This window comes from Hippocampus zosterae, chromosome 2 (assembly GCF_025434085.1).
Source record: "Hippocampus zosterae strain Florida chromosome 2, ASM2543408v3, whole genome shotgun sequence".
Taxonomy (NCBI): domain Eukaryota; kingdom Metazoa; phylum Chordata; class Actinopteri; order Syngnathiformes; family Syngnathidae; genus Hippocampus; species Hippocampus zosterae.
The window spans coordinates 34,433,419-34,460,799 of NC_067452.1; the positions used below are offsets into that span (position 1 = coordinate 34,433,419).

The following is a 27,381-nucleotide window of genomic DNA, read 5'->3' on the forward strand; positions in this document are numbered from 1 at the left end:
AAGGTGGTTGGTGCCTGTCGTGGCGGCAATCCCCGTACTCGCTGGTGGACACCAGCAGTAAGGGATGCCGTCAAGCTGAAGAAGGAGTCCTATCGAGCCTTTATGGCCTGTGGGACCCCAGAGGCAGCTGACGGGTATCGACTGGCCAAGCGGACCGCGGCTTCGGTGGTCGCCGAGGCAAAAACCCGAGCGTGGGAAGAGTTCGGTGAGGCCATGGAAGCCGACTTCCGGACGGCTTCGAGGAAATTCTGGTCCACCATCCGACGTCTCAGGAGGGGGAAGCAGTGCACCACTAACACTGTGTACAGTGGGGATGGGGCGCTGCTGACTTCGACTCGGGACGTTGTGAACCGGTGGGCAGAGTACTTCGAAGACCTCCTCAACTCCACCAACACGCCTTCGTTGGAGGAAGCAGAGCCTGGGGACTCTGAGGTGGGCTCTCCTATCTCTGTGGTTGAAGTCACCGATGTGGTTAAAAAGCTCCTCGGTGGCAAGGCCCCAGGGGTGGATGAGATCCGCCCGGAGTTCCTCAAGGCTCTGGATGTTGTGGGGCTGTCCTGGTTGACACGCCTCTGCAACATCGCGTGGTCAACAGGGAGAGTGCCTCTGGATTGGCAGACCGGGGTGGTAGTCCCTCTTTTTAAAAAGGGGGACCGGAGGGTGTGTTCCAACTACAGAGGGATCACACTCCTCAGCCTCCCTGGTAAGGTCTATTCAGGGGTGCTGGAGAGGAGGGTCCGTCAGGAAGTCGAGCCTCAGATTGAGGAGGAGCAGTGTGGTTTTCGTCCCGGCCGTGGAACAGTGGACCAGCTCTACACCCTTAGCAGGGTCCTTGAGGGTATGTGGGAATTCGCCCAACCAGTCTACATGTGTTTCGTGGACTTGGAGAAGGCGTTTGACCGTGTCCCTCGGGGAGTTCTGTGGGGGGTGCTTCCTGGGTATGGGGTACCGAACCCCCTGATACGGGCTGTTCGGTCACTATACCACCGATGTCAGAGTTTGGTTCGCATTGCCGGCAGTAAGTCGGAATCGTTTCCAGTGAGGGTAGGACTCCGCCAAGGCTGCCCTTTGTCGCCGATTCTGTTCATAACCTTTATGGACAGAATCTCTAGGCGCAGCCGAAGCGTTGAGGGGGTCCGTTTTGGGGGCCTCAGTATTACATCCCTGCTTTTTGCAGATGATGTGGTGCTGTTGGCTCCTTCAAACGGGGCTCTCCAACTCTCACTGGAGCGTTTCGCAGCCGAGTGTGAAGCGGTTGGGATGAAGATCAGCACCTCCAAATCTGAAACCATGGTCCTCAGTCGGAAAAGGGTGGAGTGCCCCCTCCGGGTCGGGGAGGAGATCTTACCCCAAGTGGAGGAGTTCAAGTATCTTGGGGTCTTGTTCACGAGTGGGGGTAGGAGGGAGCGGGAGATCGACAGGCGGATCGGTGCAGCGTCTGCTGTGATGCGGACGTTGTATCGGTCTGTCGTGGTGAAGAAGGAGCTGAGCCAAAGGGCGAAGCTCTCAATTTACCGGTCGATCTACGTCCCAACCCTCACCTATGGTCACGAGCTATGGGTCGTGACCGAAAGAACGAGATCCCGGATACAAGCGGCTGAAATGAGTTTTCTCCGCAGGGTGTCCGGGCTCTCCCTTAGAGATAAGGTGAGAAGCTCAGTCATCCGGGAGGGGCTCAGAGTCGAGCCGCTTCTCCTCCACATCGAGAGGAGCCAGATGAGGTGGCTTGGGCATCTGATTCGGATGCCTCCTGAGCGCCTCCCCGGTGAGGTGTACCGGTCATGTCCCACCGGGAGGAGACCCCGAGGAAGACCCAGGACACGCTGGAGAGACTATGTCACCCAGCTTGCCTGGGAACGACTCGGGATCCCCCGGGGAGAGCTGGAAGAAGTAGCTAGGGAGAGGGAAGTCTGGGCTTCCCTGCTAAAGCTGTTGCCCCCGCGACCCGGCCCCGGATAAGCGGTAGATGATGGATGGATGGATGGATGGAAATGGGTTGGATACAAATGTTTCTGCAGCCATCTAATTGACAAGCATTTTGCCCATCAATATACGTGTGTCGGAGAACAAACATATTTGTCATTTTGAAGTGAGTTTAGATCATTTACACAAATTAACAAAACTTCTTGATATAAATTGAATAAGTTGAACAAATAACATTCCTTGATCATTGATTCTGAAGATGCTGTCCATACATCAAATTGTTGTGTATACTGTATATCATAGATAACGTGCATAATTTGGGTGAAATTTGTTGTCCACCGACTTCGAAGGCTATTGTGGAAACTGTTAAGTTTGGTGCCACCTGATTCATCCAACTTGATGCTACATATGCCTGAAGTTGTAATACTCCGCACCATTTTTTTTATAACCCTGACAATAATGTCTATAAATTGCCCACAATTCTTATTTGCATTCATGAAAGTACCATGCTTAGCGCGTCAACCTCACATTGCATAGGTACTGGGTTCGATTCCAGCTCCGACCTTCCTGTGTGGAGTTTGCATGTTCTCCCTGTGCCTGCGTGGGTTTTCTCCGGGTACTCCGTTTTCCTCCTACATTCAAAAAAATGCATGACAGGTTGCAATGGAACACTCTAAATTGTCCCGAGGTTTGAGTGTGAGCACAGATGTTGTTGTTTTTTTTTTTACGAACCACAAGCAAAAAAAAAAAAAAAGCAACACAACATTCTCTTGTTTTCTTCGTCTCCTTCGTGGTGACTTCAAGTGGCGAGGATTTGGGTTTGACCACTTCATTAGTCAGCCTTGGTACTAGGGCAGTCATTGCTCCATGTGTAGTACGATGTATTGTCTTGAAAGCACCACAACACATGGAAAAGGCATTTGGCACACACAGGATGTTTGAAGACATTAAAAATAGGTACGTGTGCAGCCCACTTCAAGAGGGAGTCATCAGTTTTAAAACTGCTAGCAAAATTTGAATGTTGCCTCACTTGATCACAATCGCCCCCACCCACTGAGTCTCTGACTAAAGCCCCGCCCCTCACTTATGTGCACAAGATGTTCGCCGCAGCTGCTATGTTGGTAGCATGATTTATTTGTAAAGCCTCTATCCCACTGAGATGCCAGCAATTGGGGGTGTTTTTGAAGGTTTGCGTTCTCATCAGGGTTCATTCAAGATCGCAAATGTTCGCCAAATGATCGTCGGAATTTCACCATCAGTTTTAGTGGTTTTTCTTGTCAGAAGGACACTTTGAAAATGTGACCAAAAAAATCCAGACGAATGTCTGCCGAACGTCTGACAACCGTTTGGCCAAACCTTTGCGACTCTGAACGAACCCTGAAGAACAATGTCAGGAACGCAACATTTGCTACCTTCGAAACCCTCGCAATTGTTTGCAGTATTGTTTTTTTGGAATCAATTATCAAAATAGAAAAATGTATATCATAAACATTATTATTTCATCTGGGCTGATGGAATTCTCTGCTATCTGTTTGTGTCAATGTGCGGAACGAAGCAAGTTTGTCCTCGTAATTGGGAGGGAGCTGCTGACACAGCGTCGTGGGGGCCCTAATAGACAGGCTTTTCCGTTTCATGAATCAATAACACCAAGACGGCCAACCTTTAAAACCTTTAAAAGCTTTGGTTGTCTTTTTACACTGGCTCAGTTCTTCTTGCCGCAGCCTCCACCTTCGCACCATCGACTCGTCTATGCCAAGATTACGGGCAGCAGCTTGATTTCCTTCTTTAACTGCCCGAGTGATCGCTTTTAGTTTAAAAGCTGCATCATATGCTTTTCGTCTGGTATTCTCCATGTTGATCAGGGTTAGAAGAAAGACTGAAATAAGGAAGTTGTGATTACCGGTAATTATACAATGTCATTGGACCCCTTTGTACTACTTACTCATTTTATTAGTCGACTGTTGTCGGGTAACATATTTTCCCCCCGCTACGGCAAAAAGAGCGGAAGTTGTGATTAGTCATACAATCTGATTGGACCTCAGTGAAAGACTCATTCATTTTATTGGTCCATGTTTTTCCCGCGATGGAAAGAAAAAATTAAAAAGCCGCTTCATATTACACGCCGCAGTGTTGAAAGTGTTGAAAAAAGTAGCAGCTTGTAATCCGGAATTTACGGTACATGCAAATTGCAAATTGCAAAAAAAAAAAAGACAAAAAATCCCCCCAAAATAATATGAATGTATTTCATTTTTATTGATGCCGAACACCCACACACATCTGTTTTCCAGTGCAATGGTCTCTCTTACATAAAAATGACCATTGAGGCATGGCACAAAACTGCCAAACAAGACACCAACAGTAAGTGCACGAACTCACTCTTGATTTTCCGACCGGTAGCCTGCTATGTTTGTCCTTCATATCATTCCAAAATTATAAATAAAGATGTATTGTACTGTATAAATGTGCAAAGAATTGCTTGGCCTACTCACGTTGCAGTATAGGGCAGTAAAAGACCCAGTATAAGTGCAGCTAAGACATCTCTGCCATCAAGTGGTGAGTGGTGATTTTACAACCTAAAGCTACAATCTGCATATTTGCAGTTCGGCACCGACAAATTCAATTTTTTTTCTTTCGTAATTTTCAACATTTTTTCCCATATTGTTTTCCCGTTTTCCAAATGTTTATTGGATATTTCTTTACGTATATAATTGTGTGTGTGACCTGTGTGTCCACGTGTGTGGACATGACGTCTTTGGCTTTGAAGACTATAAGGTTAAATTTTGGACTATAAGGGCCTGGCGTCCACATATAAGGACGTTTCATCAAGTAAAAAAAGAATGATTTGTTTTCTTTGTCAAATAATATGACAATTTAATTGAGGTTCTAATTTAGGGAGGCACGGTGAAGTGACTTCTACTGTTGCTATTCTAGATAGTGCTATGCAAAGCATTTCACAATTTTAACTCATTCGCTGAATGTACGTGGACAGTATAGTCATGCAAGAGTTCGTGGTCCAAGGAGGTTAAAAGCATTTTGGATTTATTTTTCTATTCTAATTGTCCATCCCTGGACTAGAGGATCAATTGCTTTACAGAGGTTAACTTCTTTTTACATTTGTGTGGCGAGTGAGAATTTTGTATTGGACCTTTTGGCAGATTCTCAGTTTCAGGTTCACCTTTTATGACCCACACATCAGATTGAGGTCATGATCACATTGACTTCCATCCTTTGTATAGCTATCATTGGATATACAGTATTATGTCGGGTACTTTGACTGTTTGTGTTCCAATTAACTTTTCATGTGAGGACTATTATGATGTGTATTGTATTCACTTTTACAAATGATCGATTGACAGAACATAGTCATAAAAAAGGTTGTCGTACTGTACTTTTTTTTTACAGTTTAATGCTGAGAAAGTTGCTTGGCATGGCTTATGTGAGGACGGAAGAGTGAAAATGAGTTGTCATTTTGACCGTTTTTCCATGGAGCAGTGACGAGTGTTGGTGTGAGTGTGGCAGGTCTGTGTTGAGAGAGAGAGAGAGAGAGAGAGAGAGAGTGAGAGAGGGAGAGGGAGAGAGAGAGAGTCACATGCAGGGAGCAGCAAGGATAAGAGACGGAGCAGAAGAGAGCTGTCAGGCTGTGAGGAGGCAGCGTTGAGACAGCATGGTTTTTTAATTTTAATGTTTTTTTTCTTCTTCCCTGGAATACATTCTCACCACATCTCTGACACCCGACAAACACACGCACACGACTCAAAGACACAAGCCCACAGATGGTGCTGCTACATGCTGACTTGGAGTGCTAAATTATTTCCAGGATTTGGACACACGCTCTGCTCACTGGGACTATTTTAAAACAGCATCTTTGTGCCTAGGACTCAAATTCCATTTGGATTTCCTTATCTGTACGAATATATTTATTTATATGAAATGTATGTATATTTATTTTAACGGTGCACCACTTTGGTGCTACGGTGTGTGCACCTGGGAGTTTGGGCAGTCGTGAATTGCCCAAATTTGTCCGCTGTGGAACCGAAACTGTGACTTAGTGGGTGTTCTTGTGTAAGGAGGAGAAGCAGGAGGATGTGCGGACCGGCGACTCTGATGCTTCTAGTCCACCTCGGAGTCACCTTAACAGGGGCTTGGAAAGCATCCCAGCCACGACTGCAGTTCACACACTCCGGTAAGACCCCCCCCCCTGCCCCCCAACACCCACACACCTTTATGATTTCTTTCGGTCCCACACATCAGTCACTCCATCTCTCCGCATCCTATATTACCTCACAGGTTGGGCATGGATGTCTTTTTGTGTAGTATTCTTGTCAAAGCGTTGTTTTGTAAAGATTACCTTCTCCTTTTGAATAGGAGCATTTCTGACTTTTGAAATGTTGCATTCATTCTATGGGGCATAATTCAATTTTTTTCATGTTTTTTTTTTTATGTAATTATGTTTAGAAGAGTAAAAGGACAGGCCGGAGTGAAGAACCTCGTTTTTATGGGACAAATTTAATTTTCATCTGCATGACACTGATCAAATGTCATTCAACAATCAAATAAATATTCAAATATATCCTAGAGCACTTGCTGGGGATTTTCCTCTGAGATTTTGTTTCTCACATAAAGAGAACCCACTAACTTTATATCATGGTCCACACCTTGTAACTCATCTCTGCAGATTTTTTTTTGCAATCAATTTAGCAATGAAGCTTGACAGCTAAAGAGACCCCGCCCCACCCACCCAGCTGAGTTCTTGACCGCTCCCACCTACCTTCAGGATTTAGACTTAAGTGTCGGTGACCATTTCAAAAAGCGCGACAAAGAAATAATTATCTGATGGCACAAATCCCCGACACGCATCACCACCAAAATCATTATTGCTTGGCCCCGAGCCGATTCGCCCTTCACTGTGTAATGCATGACTGGAGATGATCACTGTTTTTGTCATGGGTTTATGTATCGTTCACTTGTGCCAGTGTGTGGCACACTGCACAAACACGTTGAATCATCATGTGGGTTCTCCTAAGAGCACAGTCGAGATCGGTAGAATGAAGAGCTGAATTGTAATTGTGCCCTCCCTCGACTTGAACGATTTCACCATACTTGATTTAAGATTGTTTTTTGGCATTTTCGGTGCATTTTGCGCATGTTCAGAAGATGACACTGTGGGGATTGTGCAGAAACACGAAGCACACACAAAAAAAAAAAGTTGGTGAAAATCATGTTCTTGGAAAACAGTCAAATTTTTATGTTTTAGAACTAAATTTTTCATGAGAACACTGAGTTCGACAGTGGCTGATTATTACCACAAAAACAACAACAACAACAATGTGACATATTTTAGGCAGTTAATGAGAAATTAGTGTAGTGACATATTTTAGGCAGTCGAATGAGAAATTGCTCTTGAGATGAAAATGATCATTTCAGCTCTTCTAGGTGGGAATTAAGCTTTAATGACATCTCAGCATGTGAACGTGCAAAGAGTGGGCATGTACATGCAGTCACTTCAGCAGAAGTGGAGTTGCGAGGAGTTGATGGAGTGTATCTTGTTCAGCCGATGTACTTTTCTCATTATTGCTTTCAACAACTCCCGGGAGAATGTGTCTTAATGTATCCACAGAGATCAGCATGTTCATCTTTGCAAAGACTACAAGCAGCAAAAAAGATGTTGTGTTGTGATTTGTATTGGCATAGTGGACTGTGTGTGTGCGTTTGGGCGGGTCTGGATGTGGGTGTGGATGCATTCTGTCGCTCTCAGGGAGTTCCATGCAGTGGTCATTTCCCTTCCTATCACCACTTTTTCCTCATAATTTTCCTCCAGCAGATAGAAAAGATTTTTTGTGTGTGTGTAATTAGTGTAGTCACAAATAGATCTAGGCTCTAGTTTTTGTTTATATCACCTGCGATATACGTTTGGATTTATGTTCCATACTCGTTGCTAAAACAGTCGAAAATCCTAAAAACCCCTTTCTTGGTTTCATGAATATTCAATCAGTCACTTGAACTTTATTTGTATCATGCTTTTCGTGCAAAAAAAAAAATACAACTCATGATATGAACTCAACCCCTCCCATCACTTGTCTACAAGGATACTCGGGCTGTAGCTATCGAATATTCTGGTATTCAGATATCCTACTGAAAATTCTAATAGAATAATTGGGTATCACAATCATTATTTTTTTTACTTGGTTGAAGATACAGAAGACAAAAAAACACATTTCCAATCAGCATTTTATTCTTAAATTGAAACTGTGTGTGGCAGTACTCTATTCTCCTCTCTAGAAACATAAGTGAGAATTTACACAACGCTCTCCCCATGAATTTGGGTCAGTCAGAACTACAGCCGTTTCAGGGTGTTAGTATCAAATTAAGCAAAGTCTATTAGGTCTATTAATTTGAGCGCCACTAACCCTGCTAGCTTGACTAGCCCTGCTAGCATGGCTAGCACTGTAGAATACAGTGTCAGCGTAATTAAGTCCTTTGTTTAGCTCCGCTAATGAGCGATTGAACATTATTTCAGGACAACATGGTATTATCAACAGTTTGTGACAGCAACAAAGTCCGAAAATATGCCCTTGTGGGGACGCAGCCTGTGAATTTGGACACAACCGCTGTCTGGAAAACGAGTCAAGTCAGCCTTTACGCCGCATCACGCCGTGGTGACAATTTCAAAGTAAAAGCGTACCTAGGCATTGATGTCCATATATTATTTGGTATCTGAGGTGTATTTTATTTTGGTCTGTTTATTGACAACAATAACTCTTCATATTGAACAAACAAACGGTATTAAGTAAAATTCCTTCAGCTTACTAGTTATTGTTGAGGAATATGAGAAAGACAAGTTGGCACAGAGGCTGAAACACTGAGAATCCATCCATTATTCAGCATACAAAAATTTTCTACAGCATTTGTCCTCATTGGAGTAGTAGTTGAATGGTCACAAGTGAAACGCAGGGCAGGGATAAGAGAAATTCACTTTCTCTGTCATTGATGTGTCTTTTCACGCAGTTAATCCTCCCCAAGGAATTGTGCATAGCAAGAGGCTCCTGTGGCTGACCTGCTGATTAGCCAATGGCAATGTGTCATCCTCGTTTAGTCAGCAAACTTGTTGAGAATGAATTCACAGCCCCCTCCACCCCTTGTTAATATGATTGCTGGATTGACAAAATTCCACACAATTGACAAGACACAATCGGCCGATTAGTCACTTTTGTTTGCATCCCGAGTAGCTGTTCTCACAAGCGTGCCATTTAGAGGGCAGACTTTCTTAATCAAATTTGGTTCTGTTCTGGTTGGGTTCTGTGGTCCTTCATGCACAACAGTAATGGAAGTTTAGGGTTGGTTGCAGATGAAGATCAAAGAAAGTGAGCATCTCTGGTATTGTTATTTGAAACCAGAAAGATTTTCGAGCCAAAACATGGTTGGGATGGAGCTCATTAGGCTTTGGCTAGATTGCTGGTTTTGCCCCAGTGTTTGGGTGGCAGAAACTTAAAGCCACATGTAACATCAACAAAAGTGCACTTTTAAGACAAATCTTCCACTTTCTTTAAACTAGACCCTGACCATCATGTGGATGCATTTGAACATAACACACTAGGGTTGCAGCTATTTTGGTTTTTTGATATCCTTCTGAAAATTCGATTGAATAATCGTGTTTTCGATATGACATCTAAACAAATATTTTCTTTTGCCTAGTTAAAGAACAATTGTGGATACACAAGAGAAAATACAATAAAACTCTTCTACAACGAAACCGACTGTACGTGTGCGAAACTACCCCCTAGTGTGAAAAAATTGTCATGCATTCCCTCTTTTCTGCTTCCACCTACACTCGAAAAGTCCCCCGGTTGCGTAATACGAAATCCTTTTCTCCACCCTTGCCTCGCAATGAGGTTCACTACAATGAAACAAGCCACACTGGCTTACACATGTGCAGTAGTACAGGAAGTATTTGTTATCGTTAGCACTAGTGTGAAACAAAATCAAATAAGTGTATGCTCATACTTATGCACTATTGGAATAAAAATAAAGAGTACACATATACGTTGTGTGTGGAAAGTTACCTGTTGTGAAAAATTTCTGACTGCAAACATGATTTCATTGTAGAGGAGTTCTACTGTAACACATTTCATTGAATAATGAACAATCATGGTTTCGATTTTAGATCATCCTTTTTTTTCCCCTCCAAATTTATACTTTGCATAGCAACAAAACTGTACTTTACTAGAAAGTCATTTTCGCTTGTCAGACTGCATTTGCAAACTAGTCTGATGGCTACTGCCAGCTGACTCGCTTAGCGGCTAGCTGCTAGCTACTAGCCTCCAATGCTGGAATCAGCGCCGCATTCTCTCATGTCAGCGTTGTTAATAAGAGTTTGTTTTTTATTTTATTTTATTTTTTTAATGATCGAACATGATTTAAAGATGCAGACAGATTGGCTATAACTTCAAAGCATTCACTTCTCAGGGCTTTTTCTTGGCTTTTATGAGTCTCATTGCGGCTGGTAAATTACAGACAACTCGAAATTCTATGTATTTCATTATTGCATCATATGAGCATGCACAGATATGCACACAACGAGCTAACACACTACATATAAATAAAGTGTAGTCTTGTGACTCATCACAGTAATGAGAGGCTCTTAAATGTGCACACACGCATACGCACATGCTCATTGCAGATCGTGTGCGGACCAACAAAAGCCCAAGCACAGCGCAATCATCGCATGAGAATCTGAGGATGTCCTCAACAGTCTTGATGAGATTAATCATCAAGTGACTCATGATTACTTCATGTGTATTTTGAAATTAGGTTTGTTTTTGTTACAATTGTTCTGTATGAGATCGTCCGTGGGCAAAAGAGCGAAGATGTCAGCTTTTGACCTGTGACCTACTGACTGCTTCTCACGCGGGCGCTAAAACTAATCCCGTTGTCGCTTTCTGGACAAATGCCCAAATGACAAATAAATGAGTGACTGGATTGAAATTGCTCCTTGGGTGAGGTTTATACCGTTTCTTTTTCCGTTGTAAAATCAGTGTTTTAAAAAAAAATCTTTCAGTGAGCAAAATAACCTACTGAGATATATTACGGTTCTAAAATAGATCTACATTAACAAATTCCGTTCAGTGCGGTACACTGGGGGCAATAAATTGTTGGGCTCCAGTTGATGAATACAAATGTTCATGGGAGTGAATACATGAACCCTTTCATGCACCAATAATGATAACTTTTACCCTGATAACATGTTAAGATGTCCACTGGACTGACTGCTGTCCCTTGTTTTGGAAAGCCAACATCTGGAAGAATTCCAAAACAGCTGTTTCAATGCATCCATCGCACCCTTACAAATTGCCTGTTTGGATTACGTAGAGGGCCATCATGAAGCTCTGTTGTCCCTGAAACCAAAGCTGAGAAGACATACAAGCCAGCTGCCATGTACTCATTTTGGTCTGAAAAAGAAACCCTTGAAGCAGGGGTGGGCAAACTTTTTGGCTCGGGGGCCACAATTGCTTTTAAAATTTGACAGAAGGGCCAGGTCAGCACGAGCTATGGTACATTAAAATTTTTTTTAAAAACTGCATTTGTTTACAGTCCACATCAAACATCAACAGAACAAAAGCACGAAAGTACTGCATTAATATACTTTTTTAAAATGACAACAGTGTTGTTGATGGCCTATTTTAGCCTGTGCATTGCTGCAGATGGGTTGTGATCAGACCAGTAGAAGTCGAGCGATACAGAGGTCCTAGGTGGTCGAAAAGATCCCCCCACCCCATGTTCTGCATCTTCAAGTCAATGCGCCCCCTGGCGGTGAAATGCCTGTCATTATAAGTCCAATTGAAATAAATGCAATCATTCACATCGAACCTTAATTGTGGACCAACCTTCGGCGGGCTGGATTAAAAAGACCAACGGGCCGGATTCGGCCCGTGGGCCGTAGTTTGCCCACCTCTGCCTTAAAGCAACTGCAGCACATACACCGCATAAAATTTTGCAAGTGAAAAGTATCAGTCATCAGAATTGAGTTAGATTGCATGTGTGTACTTAATTGTTGATTAATGGTGCACAAAAACTGAGTGCACCACTTTGCTGCTTCCAGCAGGGGCGCTGTTGATTTCGGTTAGGTTCGGCCACTGTTAAGGATTGGTCAACAGTTGTGGGAATTACAGGTCGACATTTTAACGTATTTTCTTCATTTTATTTTTTTTAATGAATTAAAAGGATTAGCAAATTCTGTCTGAATGGTTTTAGTTCCTCTATTCATTCGGTAGGGCAGGATAAAGTTGTCCAGATTTGTGCCGTAGCATAGTGTTGATCTAGTTCAACTTGAACGACAAGTGACATCATGTTGCTGGTCTTTGTGACACAACTCCTTTTCACTAAATCAACAGTACTTCTGTTCGATGCGACCTACAAGTTCTCTCCATTTTGCGTCCCTCGCTTCTACCATGGTTAATCAACAGGTAATCTATTGAGCATCACACTTTCACTTAATAGTCATCCTCAGTGGCCAAGCTCTTCCTGATGAGAACGAGTAAAGCACAAATGCCACAACAATATCAGGATATTGAGTTTGTTTGATTATTCATGTATTCTTTCAGATGTGTTCCTATCTAGGCCAGTTCTTTGCAGGCTCCGTTGCTGCAAATTGCTGCTGCTGAGACGCACAATTCACATTGACGGTGATGTGACACCATGACAGTCTCTATTATTAATTTTAATGGTCGGAGTTCCCAGTGGTCGCGCGGCTATTGCTTGTCACCGTTCAAGTGCCCATTTATGTCAAATTCAGCTGCTGGCTTGTACGAGCAAAACAAAAGTTATGTAAGGAAGGCAACCCATTTTCTAACGTGTCTCATACTGATTTAGTCAGACAAGAAGCATAGCAAATTTGAGATTCTTACGGGTAAAACTTGTGGAGCACTACAGAAGATCACTTAGGTGGAGTTTCTTAATAACTTATGAAGTCAGAGATGTTGCGATCAGCTAAGTACAGTAGAGAGTGGATCAGATAATGGATAGATGGTCAAAACAAATTAGTTACAAATTGATCTTTGAAATTACAATGTGACATCCCACTTTAGACAGGTTTTCCTGGATGGGAATGCCAAAATCAGCAAATGAATTAAAAAGGAAAACGGCATAATTGATTGAAAAAAAACCCCACTTGAATCAGGATTTCCTCATGTTATTTTGGAAGAAGACTTTAAAAGAAGGAGTTGTCATCCTCCTCCACTGTTTCCCTCCATTAAAGTTAATGAGCAATAAATTATTCATAAATGAGTTATCATTTTGTGTTAAGTGTTAATTATTCTTAATAATATGTTTAACGTATTTCTATATTCCATTGTATTTAGTTTGAATCACACACTGGTTAAACAAAAGTAAGTATAATTTAGTTTTGGGGCTTGAACAGATTAATTGCATTTCCATTCATTTGAAAAGGGACCCTTACCTCAATTCATTAATGTCTCAAATTAGAAACGGGCTCACAAAATTTAAAATAAATTTGCAACTTGAGGTTCCAACTCTTCCACTGTATAGGAAAAAGCTTTTTTCAGGGTTACAACTTGTTCCCGTTTTCTTTCAGCAAGTATTCAGCCTAGCTGGACTCTTGCTTTGGCAACACCAAACAACAGTCGGCATGCTCTTCATGTGTAATGTTGAGGTTTGTTGTGTTAGGAGGCTATCTTTAGCCTAAAGCACACGGTTAAGTAAAAATTAAGCCTCACGCTGCTTCCAGTTCCCTGAAGTATCAATTTAGTACAATTTGCCCCCTGCCCTCATTTGTAATCTTGAGTTGGATCTCTTTCCTTGTCTGGTTGTTTGCCCATTCCTTTTCTATCGGTCCAGTTTCACAATGTTTTTAATTTATTTTTTGTCAGATGCTACACACATTTTGTTTCCACTACTAAAGCAAACAAAGGAGTCGGTGATATTAGCAACAAACAAGGAAGATTTGTTAGTCGAGGTTTGAACTTTGGATTGACACATCTTTAGCAACTTGGACATGAAGGATTGTTTCGACTCGTCGGGCCTTCCATGATCTGTACCAGTTAATGACATTCTATCGTCCCTCTTGCGACGTAATCGAGAGCCAACCTCAAGAATACTTAATGATGGGAAGATTTGCCAAGTGACACAAAAGGTTGGAAGTCGGCCTTCCCTTTCCTGTTTAAAAAGAGATCGTCTTATCAGCAAGTCTAGTGTACACTGATTTTTCTTTTTAGATCTTCTGTTCTGCTCTTTTTCGGAAGGGATTCATCACAAATTGGAAACTCAAATGTCTTTGAGTCACAGTAAAAATCCAGATTTAGCTACAAGCTTTATTGGATAGCTTTGCGGTGTTCATGGATCTCTCACCTCTGCTTTAACCCTTTCTTGCACCAGATAACATGATTAGCTGTCCGCTGTAGTAATCGCTGTCAAAGACGAGGCACCCATGCTCTACTCGTAAGGAAAAAAAAACAGTTTGTGGTAGGCCACACTAATGCATGATTTTTTTTAACATGTATTTTTTTTTTCAACCAAATTATTCACTCGAGTTCTGAAGCAAATCTATATTTAGGATTTATCTGTCATACAGACTGGCACGCACAGGCTATATTAACAGGTGGGCACGTTGATTTGCCAAACAGAATCCAAAGAGTCAGTTGGGGAAAAAGGCACAAAAATCTGATCATCGAAATGAGTTTTTCTCAAATATTCAGAGCCAATTTTAAGTGATACGAGACGTTTTGAGTGTGTACCACAAAGAAAATTTAAAGGCGCAACAACCAACAACCAACAACAACCATTCTTGTTTTGCTATCATGAAAACAATATTGTACAAAATGATCAAAACACCCCCCTCATTTGGAATGTGTCCATAGCAACTAGCCTGAGCTTTAGTAATAAGCCAGCCGTTATTTGCAATGAGTGCTTTCCACTAAATGCAATTGGTTCGCCCTAAAATTTGACAAGTTTGTGCTGTGCTTGGCTGGGAATCAGCCTGCACAATCTGATGATGATGATGATGATGAATAATCATATGAGTGGAGGTCAAAGTTCAAGCTGTGCACAAGGGTCTGGCCTGTTGGTGACACAGTACAGACTTGCCGGCTGTGGCTTTGGTCTGCAGTTGACTTTCTGTTTGTGTGCCAGTAGGAATGTTGCGAGCTCAAGTGGGACATTAATAAGCAACGAGTCGACTAGTTATGATGCAATCGGCTTGTAAATGTAAATATAATTTTATATAAGTTTCTGATTCTGATTCTGAAGTTTGTACTACTGTATTCTAAGTATTATATTATTCTTTAGTATGTAATCCTTTGTCAAATCTTTCCATTATGACACCCTGATATCTTTTGTTTATTTATTTATGTATTTGTATTGCTTGTCTTTTGAACTGTGACCTAGAAATAAGAGGGGGGTTTTTTTGTTTAGTTTTTAATGAATAGTTTTAATTAGTTTTTAATTAATATATATATTTAATATACAGATCCATGCGCACCAAATCCAGTAGACACTTAAACAGCTTCTTCCCTCTAGCCATTAACTCCTTAAACAGTCACTGATGTAGTCACTCTTCTTGTACTACAAAATGGTACTACAAAACTACTGGTTACTCTAAAATGGTTCAATGATTTTGTTGTTTACGATGATACTAGTGCAGCGTGTTATACCGGAGACAAATTCCTTGTGTGTTCTACATACTTGGCCAATAAAGATGATTCTGATTCTGTTTCTGATTCAAATCATGTCTGCAATTAGACGGCCGTCGGAGGCGTTGCGCGAACAGAGAAAGCATCCCACTTTGTTAATGTTAGTCTTCATGTAAGGCCACAATGACCAGAACTACTTGGACACTTCAAACAGTACAGTGACCTTTACACAAGTGGAACATCGGTTGGGTAGCACTTCTCCAGGATCAACAATACTAATTTGGATGAACACATACAGGAGATAGCTCCTGCTTCATGAGGTGATAAGCATTCACACACTTATACACTGAAAAATGACACCTGATGGTTGGAAACTGACCAAAGAAATGTAAATCGCGTCAATGAAAAGGGAAAAGTAACAAGCAGTGATGACATAACTTCTGAATGAATCCGTCATTTCATGTACTGCGCATGATTTGAAAGGTCCTATTTCAAGCAGGCGGCCCGGTAGTCCAGTGGTTAGCACGTCGGCTTAACAGTGCAGAGGTACCGGGTTCGATTCCAGCTCCGGCCTCCCTGTGTGGAGTTTGCGTGTTCTCCCCGGGCCTGCGTGGGTTTTCTCCGGGTGCTCCGGTTTCCTCCCACATTCCAAAAACATGCGTAGCAGGCTGATTGAACACTCTAAATTGTCCCTAGGTGCGAGTGTGAGCGTGGATGGTTGTTCGTCCCTGTGTGCCCTGCGATTGGCTGGCAACCGATCCAGGGTGTCCCACGCCTACTGCCCGAAGATGGCTGGGATAGGCTCCAGCAACCCCCGCCACCCTAGTGAGGATTAAGCGGTTCAGAAAATGGATGGATGGATGGATATTTCAAGCAGCGGAGAAGGTCTGCAGACTGTTCCCAGGCTTCTTCTGCAAGACTCCTGTTGTAATTGCGCTAGTAATTGGCAAAATGATAACCCCATTTCCACAGGAAACATGCCCCGGTTTCCTCACCCCCGCTACCAGTACCCCTCTAGTAGTGGCGCGGCCAACAAATTCCACCCCTCGGGAATGCCGCACCAGACACTAGAGTTCCCTTGGGCGCAGTAAATAGACTAGCAGGCGGACGAAGACACACACACACGCACACACACACGCACACACACACACACACACACACACACATCATCATCAGTGTACCGGTAATTTCTCAGATAAGTGTGTCTGCCCAGATGTAGAAATACATGAAAGTCAGTAAACAAGATTTTTTCCCCCTCACATCCCAGACACGCTTCGATGAGATGACGATGGAAAAAAAAATAACTTGATTTTTCCCATAACCTTGAACCTCCACCTTGTGTGGAAGAGAGTGTTGGCCCCCATCTCAGGTCCAACATCAATAACCTCTGACAATAATTCACAGAGACACACACCAAAAAGTCGCCGATGGTGTAGTGCAGAGTTGCCCAATACGTCGATCACGATCGATCGGTAGCTCGTGGGCTGGTCCCTAGTCGATCGCGAGGGGTCTTGAGGGGAGAAAAACAAAACAACTCAAAACATTTGTGTGTGTGTGTGTGTGTGTCTTATTAACATGAAATATGTTTGTGTTAGAGCACGCTACTCCTTTAGCATCCTATCAGTATCACTTTCACAAAAAGTGTTTAAAAAAAGAAAAGAAAAAAGCAGGTCACCGTGTTTGGTGAAAGGACACTTTGATCCTCTCCTCTTTCGTCTATAACTGCTTCAGAGAACAAAGTGTATGCAGAAAAGTGGTGAAGATTGCACGACTGTCTCTGTCCTATGTGTTGGGTTGTGTTATTTTTGTTATTTTGACTTCAAAATGGTGCCGCGAGAGTGGCTGCCTTTCCAGCAGCTCCTAAATTTTGTTGTTCTACTTCTTCCTTTCATAACTTATCTGCTGTGAATTGGGACTTTCTTCATTGCGAGACTAATAAAGGTTGTTCTTATCTTATCTTATCTTTAACCTCCGGTGGTGCGTGACCAGCATCACCAGAAGTTGTTAGCGATCATCAGTCTGCAATTGCAGTGGTTGCGTGATATCTTTTATTGTTATTATGATTCTCATTCAGAGTTTGTTTCATGTGCAATTCACCGAGGGCACTGACAAAGAATGGCAATCTGGAGTGCCGGGAGAATAATTTTAAAACGGTACACGTGAGCTGTGATGTTAGCAGGCTCTAAAAGTGCATCACATGCTTCCGCGTAAGATCTTCCACTAACTTTGACAGTGATTTCCCTTTCATAAACTCTTGTGTCTACTTTCATTCATTCATTCATCTTCCTAACCGCTTGATCCTCACTAGGGTCACGGGGGAGTGCTGGAGCCTATCCCAGCTGTCTCCGGGCAGTAGGCGGGGGACACCCTGAATCGGTTGCCAGCCAATTGCAGGGCACACAGAGACGAACAACCATTCGCACTCACACTCACACCTAGGGACAATTTAGAGTGTTCAATCAGCCTGCCATGCATATTTTTGGAATGTGGGAGGAAACCGGAGCACCCGGAGAAAACCCACGCAGGCCCGGGGAGAACATGCAAACTCCACACAGGGAGGCCGCAGCTGGAATCGAACCCGGTACCTCTGCACTGTGAAGCCGACGTGCTAACCACTGGACTACCGGGCCGCCCGTGTCTACTTTTATTTTTCTGATTTGTTCATCTTAGGGGCTATCGCTCATCAGGGCATGCGCGTGTAAGTGTGTGCGTATGCGCGAGGTTGGTTGATCGAAAAGTAGATCTTTGGTCAAAAAAGGTCGGGCACCCCTAGTGTAGTGATGCACTTGCCTGACTTGTGAGCGGGACGCGTGGGATCGGGTCCCGCTCAGTGAGGGTGTGGATCCGGGTGTGAATGGTTGTTTGTCTCTATATCTGCCCTGCGACTAACTGGCAACCGGTTCAGGGTGTCATTTTCCTTCCGCACATAGTCATCTGGGATAGGCTCTAGCACCGCCACCCCCGTGACCCTGTTCAGGATGTAGAAAATGGATGGATGGTTGGACACACACCAACATCTTGTTGAAATTCTTCACAGCCAGGAGACGTTTTCATGCCTGTGGATGGGGAAAATTCTACAGCCAGAGTGAGGAAAACATACTTTTAAAGAAATAATCACATACGTGTGGACGTGGGGTCCGAATGGGGCTCCATACGAGCTCTTTTAGGTACTGTTTATCCAGCTCCACGTGCACACTGTAGAATACCACACCTGTATGTCAATTATATTTCACAGAGAACCCTTTACCAATTCGACCGCAACGTGTTTACTGTTTGGACTGTCCTAACTTGTCGTATAAAGGTGTGTGACACATTTATTCATTTGAAAAGTTTGGAAAATTGCCTCACTCAAAATGTGTCACTCTCGATCAAATCAAAGCAAACAAATCCAGCTCGCCTGCTAAACCAAATTAGGAAACGTCCCACTTGTTCTGGACTCTGTTGTCAGATCCGCTCTAACGCATTGAAGATATGCCAGCATGAAAAAAGCCGTGTTGACATTCGCCATATGCTTCATAGATTCCGAGCCGTGTTTTTCCGCCTCATTGCGCCGTCGTAGCCGTCACCGTGACATCCCGTTCGCTTTCACTAACGGCATCGAAATTCAACGGTCACAACTGACATCCTAACTAGTTCTAAAGTTAAACGTTCATGTCAGAGACATAAATACAACTTTTAAAGCAATTGGCAGTGATGTGTATTGGAAACACACATTCGCCTTTGGCAGATCTTCCAAGAAAGCATCACGGTCCAAGTAGAGAAGGTTGAACGGTCGCATGTAGTTGTTGCAAACACAGCACGTGCTGACATCTTTAATGTCGAGTCTGCTTTGTTACGGGCAGCGATTTGCACTGCAGACGCAGTCCTCAATGCACACTTTTAGTTGCGCCTCAAAGTGCTCACCAATAGTTTTAGCTTTTTTTTCTCCCCCTGTTTACCGCTGCTGAGGTTATTTGCCTCATCTTAATCCTTTGGCTGAGCGCTCACTTTTTTGAGTGGTATGGGCAGTGCCTTCATTAACCATTTGTCATTCTTAACAGCTTCATCCACTGGAATAGTCATGTGGAAACACTAAAATGCTCAACAAATAGTAATTCTAATGACCAATGAGAAGGGTGCCATAAAAATCACCTTGAAGGGGTTTAGGTTCAGGGCAGGGTTAAGGGTTAGGGTGAGACTGATGGTTACGATTAGGGTTAAAGTTAGGGCGAAGGGTTAGGAGTTAGGGTTAGGGTTAAGGTTAGGGTGAAGAGTTAGGGTTAGGGTTGGTTTAGGGTTTGGGGGTTAGGTTTGGGTTAAGGGTTAGAGTTAGAGTGACCGTTAGGGTTAGGAGGTTAGTGTTAAGGTTATGATGAAGGGTTCAAGTTAGGGTTTGGGGTTAGGGTTGGGTTAGGGATTAGGGATTAGGGGTTAAGGTTAAAGTTAGGATTAGGGGTTAGGATTTGGAGTAAAGAGCTAGGAGTAAAGGTTGGGTTAAGGTTAATGTTAGGGTTTAGGGGTTAGGTTTGGGTTAATTGTTAGATTTAGGGTTAGCGGGTTAGCGGGTTGGGGTTGGTTTAGGGTTATGGGTTAGTGCTAGGGTAAGGGTTAGGGGTTAGGGGTTAGGGTGAGGGTTCAGGGGTTAAGGGTTTTGAGTTAGGGTTAATGTTCAGGGGGGCTAGGTGTTAAGCGTTAGGGGTTGGGGTTCGGAGGTTAAGGTTTCGGAGGTTGGGGTTAGGTGGTTATGGTTAGGGCGAGGGTGAGAGGTTCGGATTCAAACTTTTTTTTACCCGTTAGCTACCATGCAAGTGTCAAAATAAGATCATAAGAAGTTGATATAGAAATTGTACAAACATGAGACTGAGTGATTGTGACTTACTTCCTGGCCTTGCGTGTCTCCCAATTTCATCTGGATAGTAGAGAATCAGAATCAGAATCAGAATCATCTTTATTGGCCAAGTATGAAGAACACACAAGGAATTTGTCTCCGGTATAACACGCTGCACTAGTATCATCATAAACAACAAAATCATTGAACCTTAAATGAACCATTTTAGAGTAACCAGTAGTTTTGTAGTACCATTTTGTGGTGCAAGAAGAGTGACTACGTCAGTGACTGTTTAAGGAGTTAATGGCTAGAGGGAAGAAGCTGTTTAAGTGTCTACTGGATTTGGTGCGCATGGATCTGTAGCGTCTGCCTGAGGGGAGTGGCTGAAAAAGGTGGTGGGCAGGGTGCGGGGGATCCAGGAGGATTTTCCGTGCCCTTGTCTTGATTCTTGCAGTGTGCAAGTCCTCAAGAGTGGTTAGGGCTGTGCCAACGATTTTTTCTGCCGTCCTAACTGTCCGTAGAGGTGATAATTGATGGATTTTTGGCACATGCATCTCACATTCGGGAACGTTAATCAAAAGCATTGTGTCATGTTCTTGTCGAATGTTGTAGCGTGACAATAATTCTTTTTCCTCACATCTGTGTTGTGACAAAAAGGCAGATGGATAAACACACAGCAGGAGTGTCATTTGAGGCCACATGGCTCAACTGCAAGCACATTTGTTTGTCAGATGAAATTGCAGTAAAAACCCAGAGCTCCCAAGCAAATGGCAGGATAACAATGTGTCTTGTGAAAGTGAATATCAATGAAGCGGTCGGGGGGCAAGCCAAACACCCTGAGCAGCAACTCATTTTTACGAGGCATCAGGGAAAAAGGAAGCTTTTCTTTCCAGTGAAAATCGATGCAATAAAAATTAAAAGCACAATATCACAATTAATGATTCATCACTTAGATGAAGCAACTACAAAATAAAAGAAATGAACCCCTAATGCCACAATTGCAACCCAATACCCCATTGCATTATGGGGAAAAAAGCAACTTTACCTAATATGGTCAAATAATTTCTCTAAATGAGCTCTCAGCTGCCAAAAATGTATTGAATAATCGATCAGTTGTTGATTCATCATTTCATTGTTCTACCTCTAAATTGCCCTGCGATGTAGTAGCCCGGTGAAAAATAAATGTTTTGGAGGTCTATTTGTTGAATCTGAATTGTGATCCACAATGTGATCGATTCATTCCAAAGTATGCTATGAAATATTCTTTACATTTTTATATTGATTAATGAAATAATCTGATCAAATGTTAATTTGGCATTAAATGTGAATATTAAAAAAAACATTGTTTTTCCTGATTTTTTCTGCAATATCACGAGAGTGATTGCTGTTGTGCCCACCAACTTTTTTTGGGGGGGGGGGGGGGGGAATGATCGAGTTTGGTCTTTGCTTTCCAAATTAAAAGCAGACGTCTGCAATATTAACGCAAACGATAATCACTCTACTATCATAAAAAAAATACAGAAATCAGAGAGTAATGACTCTTGAGAGGCTGAAAACCGGAGATTTGGGCCATTTTTAAGTTAAGCAATGGCTCAAAATGATTACTTGGCTTGTTAAAATAGTTGTCGATTTATGTGAATAATTTTGACACCTCTACCGCGTGCACGTGTGCGTGCGTGCATGCGCATGCGTGTGCATTGTTTGTGTGTGTGTGTATGTGTGTGCAGGAATGCTCTTAGCTGCATCACACGCCATACATTTGCTCTAATTATGTCGAGGCCCATCAGAGTTCCCATGACCAGTGGTCAATCATCTTATGTTCGCCGCGCATGAAATCATCGAACCCGAATGTGAAATAAACATGCGCGGACATAAAGCGAACACTCACTGTATCATACATGGACACTGAAATGAATATAAAGTGGCCATTCATGCATGTACCACAGTGCATGTCTGCCTTTGTGTGCTCGCATGTCCTAATAGGCAATGGCCTTTCGGATTATGTCTCGCTGCGTCTGCTCCTTTATATCCCAACTTTGATTCAGAGTGACAGGGGTCAGAGGGCAATTGGCTGGGATCAGAGGTCATGACCCTCATTGACCCCTGCTGTCATCTTGAGGCCGATAAGAATGGCCATACTCAGAGGGCATACTTGCGCGGAAGTCTGCCACGCTGTGATTGGCGAGATAGTTTTCCTTTTGGACGTATATATTATTCTTCGGGATTCTGACGCCTGACTGTCAGGCTGTCGGGCTCTCACGCCACACCCCAAAAGTAGACATTTTCAGTCAAAAGTATGACTTGAACTCTGGGAAGTAGAGCTACATCCACCCAGACCCCTGCCACGGAAACCTTTGTAGGCAGTATTGTTTCTGCTCACACCATATCAACATTATACAGGAGTTCAGAACAAGCAATGTCAACCATAATGTTTTTAAAACACTTAATATTCTAACCAGTGTTGATGGTAGTTGTCATGGGTCAAATCCCTCAATTTATGCTTGGGAGTGTATGCATTTGGATTTAAGGGTTGGGGAGGAAGCGGTGTTGGGAGGGGAGGGGGTTAGATCTACGAGGCCTTCGACCCATCACTCACGCCCACTCACAAATTATGCTGGCACGGCTTCTGTTGCCACGGCAACTTTCTCAGGAGTCAGGGTGGAGCGGCTGGAGCTCTTGAGTTCCATGACTGAGTCAGTAGCTCATACGGCCGTGACGTGTGTGTTTTGTGTGTTTGCACGGTAGAGGAAAGAATGTATTCATTCTGAATAAGCCATTCATGGTGGCGAGCACAAGATGGGAGCCATTTGACCGGGCTAAATTGTTGACAAGAATCTATTGGTTTAGGATAAAGAGTGCCAGACGGATTGGAACCGGTCAGACAGATTTGGCTTGTCAGACTCAAAGGTCTAAATGAATTCATTAATTTGCGATAGGACTCTCGGACACTAGTAGGATGTTTGAAATTAGAAAGATATGTCTGCCTAATTGTAGATACACTGGCATCTCTTAATATGTACATTTGTAATTCAGTATGTTGAGAGAGTCTGATGGGGATTGATATTCAATGCATAAAATGCATAAAATGAAATGTGTATTTCTTAATTCTGGTCGGAGGAAAGATACAGTTAAATACTTTATTGTCCCCAATTTTAGCCTATGTACACTGTCAACACACATGAACACACACGTTATGTTTCAATATGTCATTTACAAATTTTGTAATTTTTTATTTGTAAATTTTGGATTTGTATACTGTAAATAATGTAGCTGTGCAGTATGTATATGATCTGAAATATACCATCCATCCATCTTCTGAACCGCTTGATCCTCACAAGGGTCGCGGGGTGTGCTGGAGCCTATCCCAGCTGTCTTCGGGCAGTAGGCGGGGGACACCCTGAATCAGTTGCCAGCCAATCGCAGGGCACACTGAGACGAACAACCATCCGTGCTCACACTCACACCTAGGGACAATTTAGATTGTTCAATCAGCATGTCATGCATGTTTTTGGGAACGTAGGTGGAAACCGGTGTACCCATAGAAAATCCACACAGGCACAGGGAGAACATGTAAACTCCACACAGAAAGGCAATCGAACCCTGCACCTATGCAGTGTGCGGCCGGCGTGCTAACCAATCTCCACCGCGCCGCATACAGTGGAATATCTGAACATACTTTGATAAGGAACACCATTAATTCTCCAATTTGTTCCCGATTTCAAAATAATTGTAACTGTAAATAACTGTATTACCAATTGTCATTGGTAATACAGAAGAAATCATCTGCTCCCTGTCCTACTCTATGAAACCTGTAACTGTGCGGATCATGGTTAGCATTTTTAACTGTCGTAGGAGTATCATTGAGCACGGCACAGCACAGTGTGTTCGTCCACCAACCCATTATTTGTGGACGTTGAGCAATTCCAGGGAGACAAGAGCAAGAAATCGTGGCACATCAAATATGGCAGAGCACTGGACATAGGACTGGAATACGTATTGTTTTGTGTGTTTGCAGGGTAGAGGAAAGAATGTATTCATTCTGAATAAGCCATTCATGGTTGCGAGCTCAAGATGGGAGCCATTTGACCGGGCTAAATTGTTGACAAGAATCTATTGGTTTAGGATAAAGAGTGCACATTAGCTTGAAATGAAATGTAGCAAAGCTAACCATCACATGTTTAATATCCTCCTCCGTATCACAAGTAAAACATTTGATATAATTGTGACAAATACTTGTTCGAGAGCCCCAGCCTATTTAACACGCAAAAAACAAAAACAAAAGCTGGCTGCTTGGTAACTCTTGCAGGCAAAGTTGTGTCGTGCTACCGTGAACCCTGCCCCTCCTTACAGTGAGGTGTGCGCAGTGAAAACCACATCAATTGTGTTCAGTGCCTTGAATGGTACGACGTAAATACAAAAAGCCTGTCTAATGAAAATGATGACAGCATATAAGATAAGATAAGATAAGATAAGATAAGATAAGATACGATAAGATATCCTTTATTCGCCCCACACTGGGGAAATTTACAGCCTCCAGCAGCAAGAATGTATGTAGAAAGAAGAAAGAGAAAAAAATATATAAATCTATAAATATATATATATATATATTTATATATATAAATATATATAAATAAATATATATATAAATATATAAAAATCTAGTGTTACAAAGGTGATTTGAGCAATCTTGTCACAAATGTAAAAGTGACTTAACACCGTTAGTTTTTGTGCTAGCTGAAATGAGCTCTTGTCTGCTACATTGACATATTGCGCCCCCCCCCCGCCCCCCCCCAAAAAAAGTCTCCACAAGTAAGATTGAAAGTTTTTGTGTGATTGAGTGCCAGAAATGTTGGTCCAATTCGGATTCACATGACCTCAGTGGCATTCACATTCGGGGGTTTCACTGTAATTTATATACAGTTGTGAATGTTGCCAAAGCTGTTCTCAGTGACACACAGTGTCAATAAACAGGACATTTTTATAGGATTTATGATGGGTTGAGTGGCGTCAGTTTTTTTTTTGTGGCCCACTAGATCCAATTGGGATGTTGTGGATGTTTCCACTGCAGAGCTGGTTTCAGGTTCAGTTAAACCGAGCTTTTATATCAAACAAAGCAAGGTCACGCTGCTCTTGTGGTATGCGCGTTTGTAATTCAGATGACTTGCCGGATGCTTGCATATGCAGATCCAGTCTGGTTCCTTGGGACAAGGCTGGCTTTCACAAATGCTCTGCCTTCAAGTGAAAATGTGAAACTGTACTTTGGCTTTTGCTCTGCTCATTGTCACCAATAGAAAAATAAAACGCACCCTCCAACTGACAAACTCTCTGAAAGCACCACGCAACGTTCACAAAATCGACATCTAATTGCAAAAAAAAACCCCAAAAGAAAACCAGATGCACATTAAGTACCCAAGCTTGTTTGCCGATTTCATGTTTAGGTGTGAAACACGCTAACTCACTGACATGACGAAATATTCCACCTCTACAATGACAAAATGTCTCAGAGGGAGAAGGTCTGCTTGAGCGTCATCATTTTGGATGAAAATCAAATCCCTTTACAAGGTTAATGTATAACTTATGACCATTTCCAAGGTGGTTATGTTCATCACAATTTGTTTGGGCGGGGTTGGGGTGGTGGGGATTGCGCAATGCTACTGAAATGTTTTCCAAGTAACACTGTGTGGCAGTGGGGAATACACCATTAAAATAAACGGCCACTTTGGGTGTGGATTCTTTGGGTAACATTGAAACAAAGGGCCCTTTTTCGACTTTTTCTCTCGCCCTCTTTCTCTCTCTGTTTGTTGTTTTTTGTTTTGAAAATAATCCTTCTAATTACCGATACATTAAAAGAGAGATCGTTAGGGACAAAATATCCCTTTTCATCCTTCTTAGTTGGCTTTTGTGGGTAACCTTGCAAACGTTTGATATGATGTTAAAAGTGAACAAAAAAAGAACCATGATCCCATTTTTCATGCTCTCGAGTCACCCTCTGTGTGTAATGAACCTGAAATCTGCATGAAATTGAACAATTTACAACTCGGACCATTCGGCCGAAGTACCTGGTGAGTTTTTTTTCCCCATTGAACTGAAGCACCGCATCTGCTTTCTTGTTTTTCTTTCATCTCTCCATTTTACCCATCGTCGTCTCTTCCTGTTGTGTTTCCTGATGAGTATATTTCCATCACTTTTCTCCTCAGAGTCTCTCAGGTTGGTACAACATAGTGACTGTGTAGAATGTCAACAGCCCCCTGCCCAGATTTTTAATTTCATTTAATTGCATGCGTGGGTTTTCTCCGGGTGCTCCGGTTTCCTCCCACATTCCAAAAACATGCGTGGCAGGCTGATTGAACACTCTAAATTGTCCCTAGGTGTGAGTGTGAGCGTGGATGGTTGTTCGTCTCTGTGTGCCCTGCGATTGGCTGGCAACTGATCCAGGGTGTCCCCCGCCTACTGCCCGGAGACAGCTGGGATAGGCTCCAGCACCCCCGCGACCCTAGTGAGGATCAAGCGGCTCGGAAGATGATGATGATGATGAATTGTAGCTATTAACTCTGCTAAAGATGAGCGGTATTGTTTTGGTTGTTTGTTAGCGTGCTCGCACACCTGTTGCTCAACATCTCTTTTCTTTTGCTTCAAGGGTGCTTGTGTGAAGCATATGACCGTTCATCCTCAGTCAAGCGCTCTCGAGTACGTTTATTTTCTTTTTTTTTTTCAGAGCTTTGTTCATCTCTCTCTGTAATATGATTCATTTCCCAATCAGGCCCCATCATAATTTCATTCCCGCCTCTCTTTCTGTCTTTCTCGGTTTTTTTGCCTGTTCCTCACAGTCAACCTGTCTTCTTTGTCCTCCCTCACCCATCAACTATCCAATTTATCATCCTGTCAGGCCCCCCCCCACACACACACACATTTACGTTATTTCTTCATCAGCCTTGTTCATCTCCACCCATCCTCTTCAATCCACCGACCTGTGCATCACTTTGTGCTCTGTTATCACTCGACGCCGCGACT

The 27,381-nt window shown here is 42.9% G+C and overlaps 1 protein-coding gene across 2 annotated transcripts in view; it reads left to right on the plus strand.

The window, feature by feature from the left end:
- Positions 1-5,515: 5,515 nt before the first annotated feature.
- The window catches only part of sema3h (sema domain, immunoglobulin domain (Ig), short basic domain, secreted, (semaphorin) 3H), a 62,268-nt gene continuing 40,402 nt past the window's right edge, over positions 5,516-27,381 (plus strand). The window contains exon 1 of one of the 2 annotated variants that reach the window (XM_052057356.1): positions 5,516-6,106. In XM_052057356.1, the coding sequence (XP_051913316.1) occupies positions 6,007-6,106 (100 nt within the window). In that variant the 5' untranslated portion in view covers positions 5,516-6,006. The remainder of the gene's footprint in view (positions 6,107-27,381) is intronic. The other variant, XM_052057355.1, reaches the window with a different exon arrangement.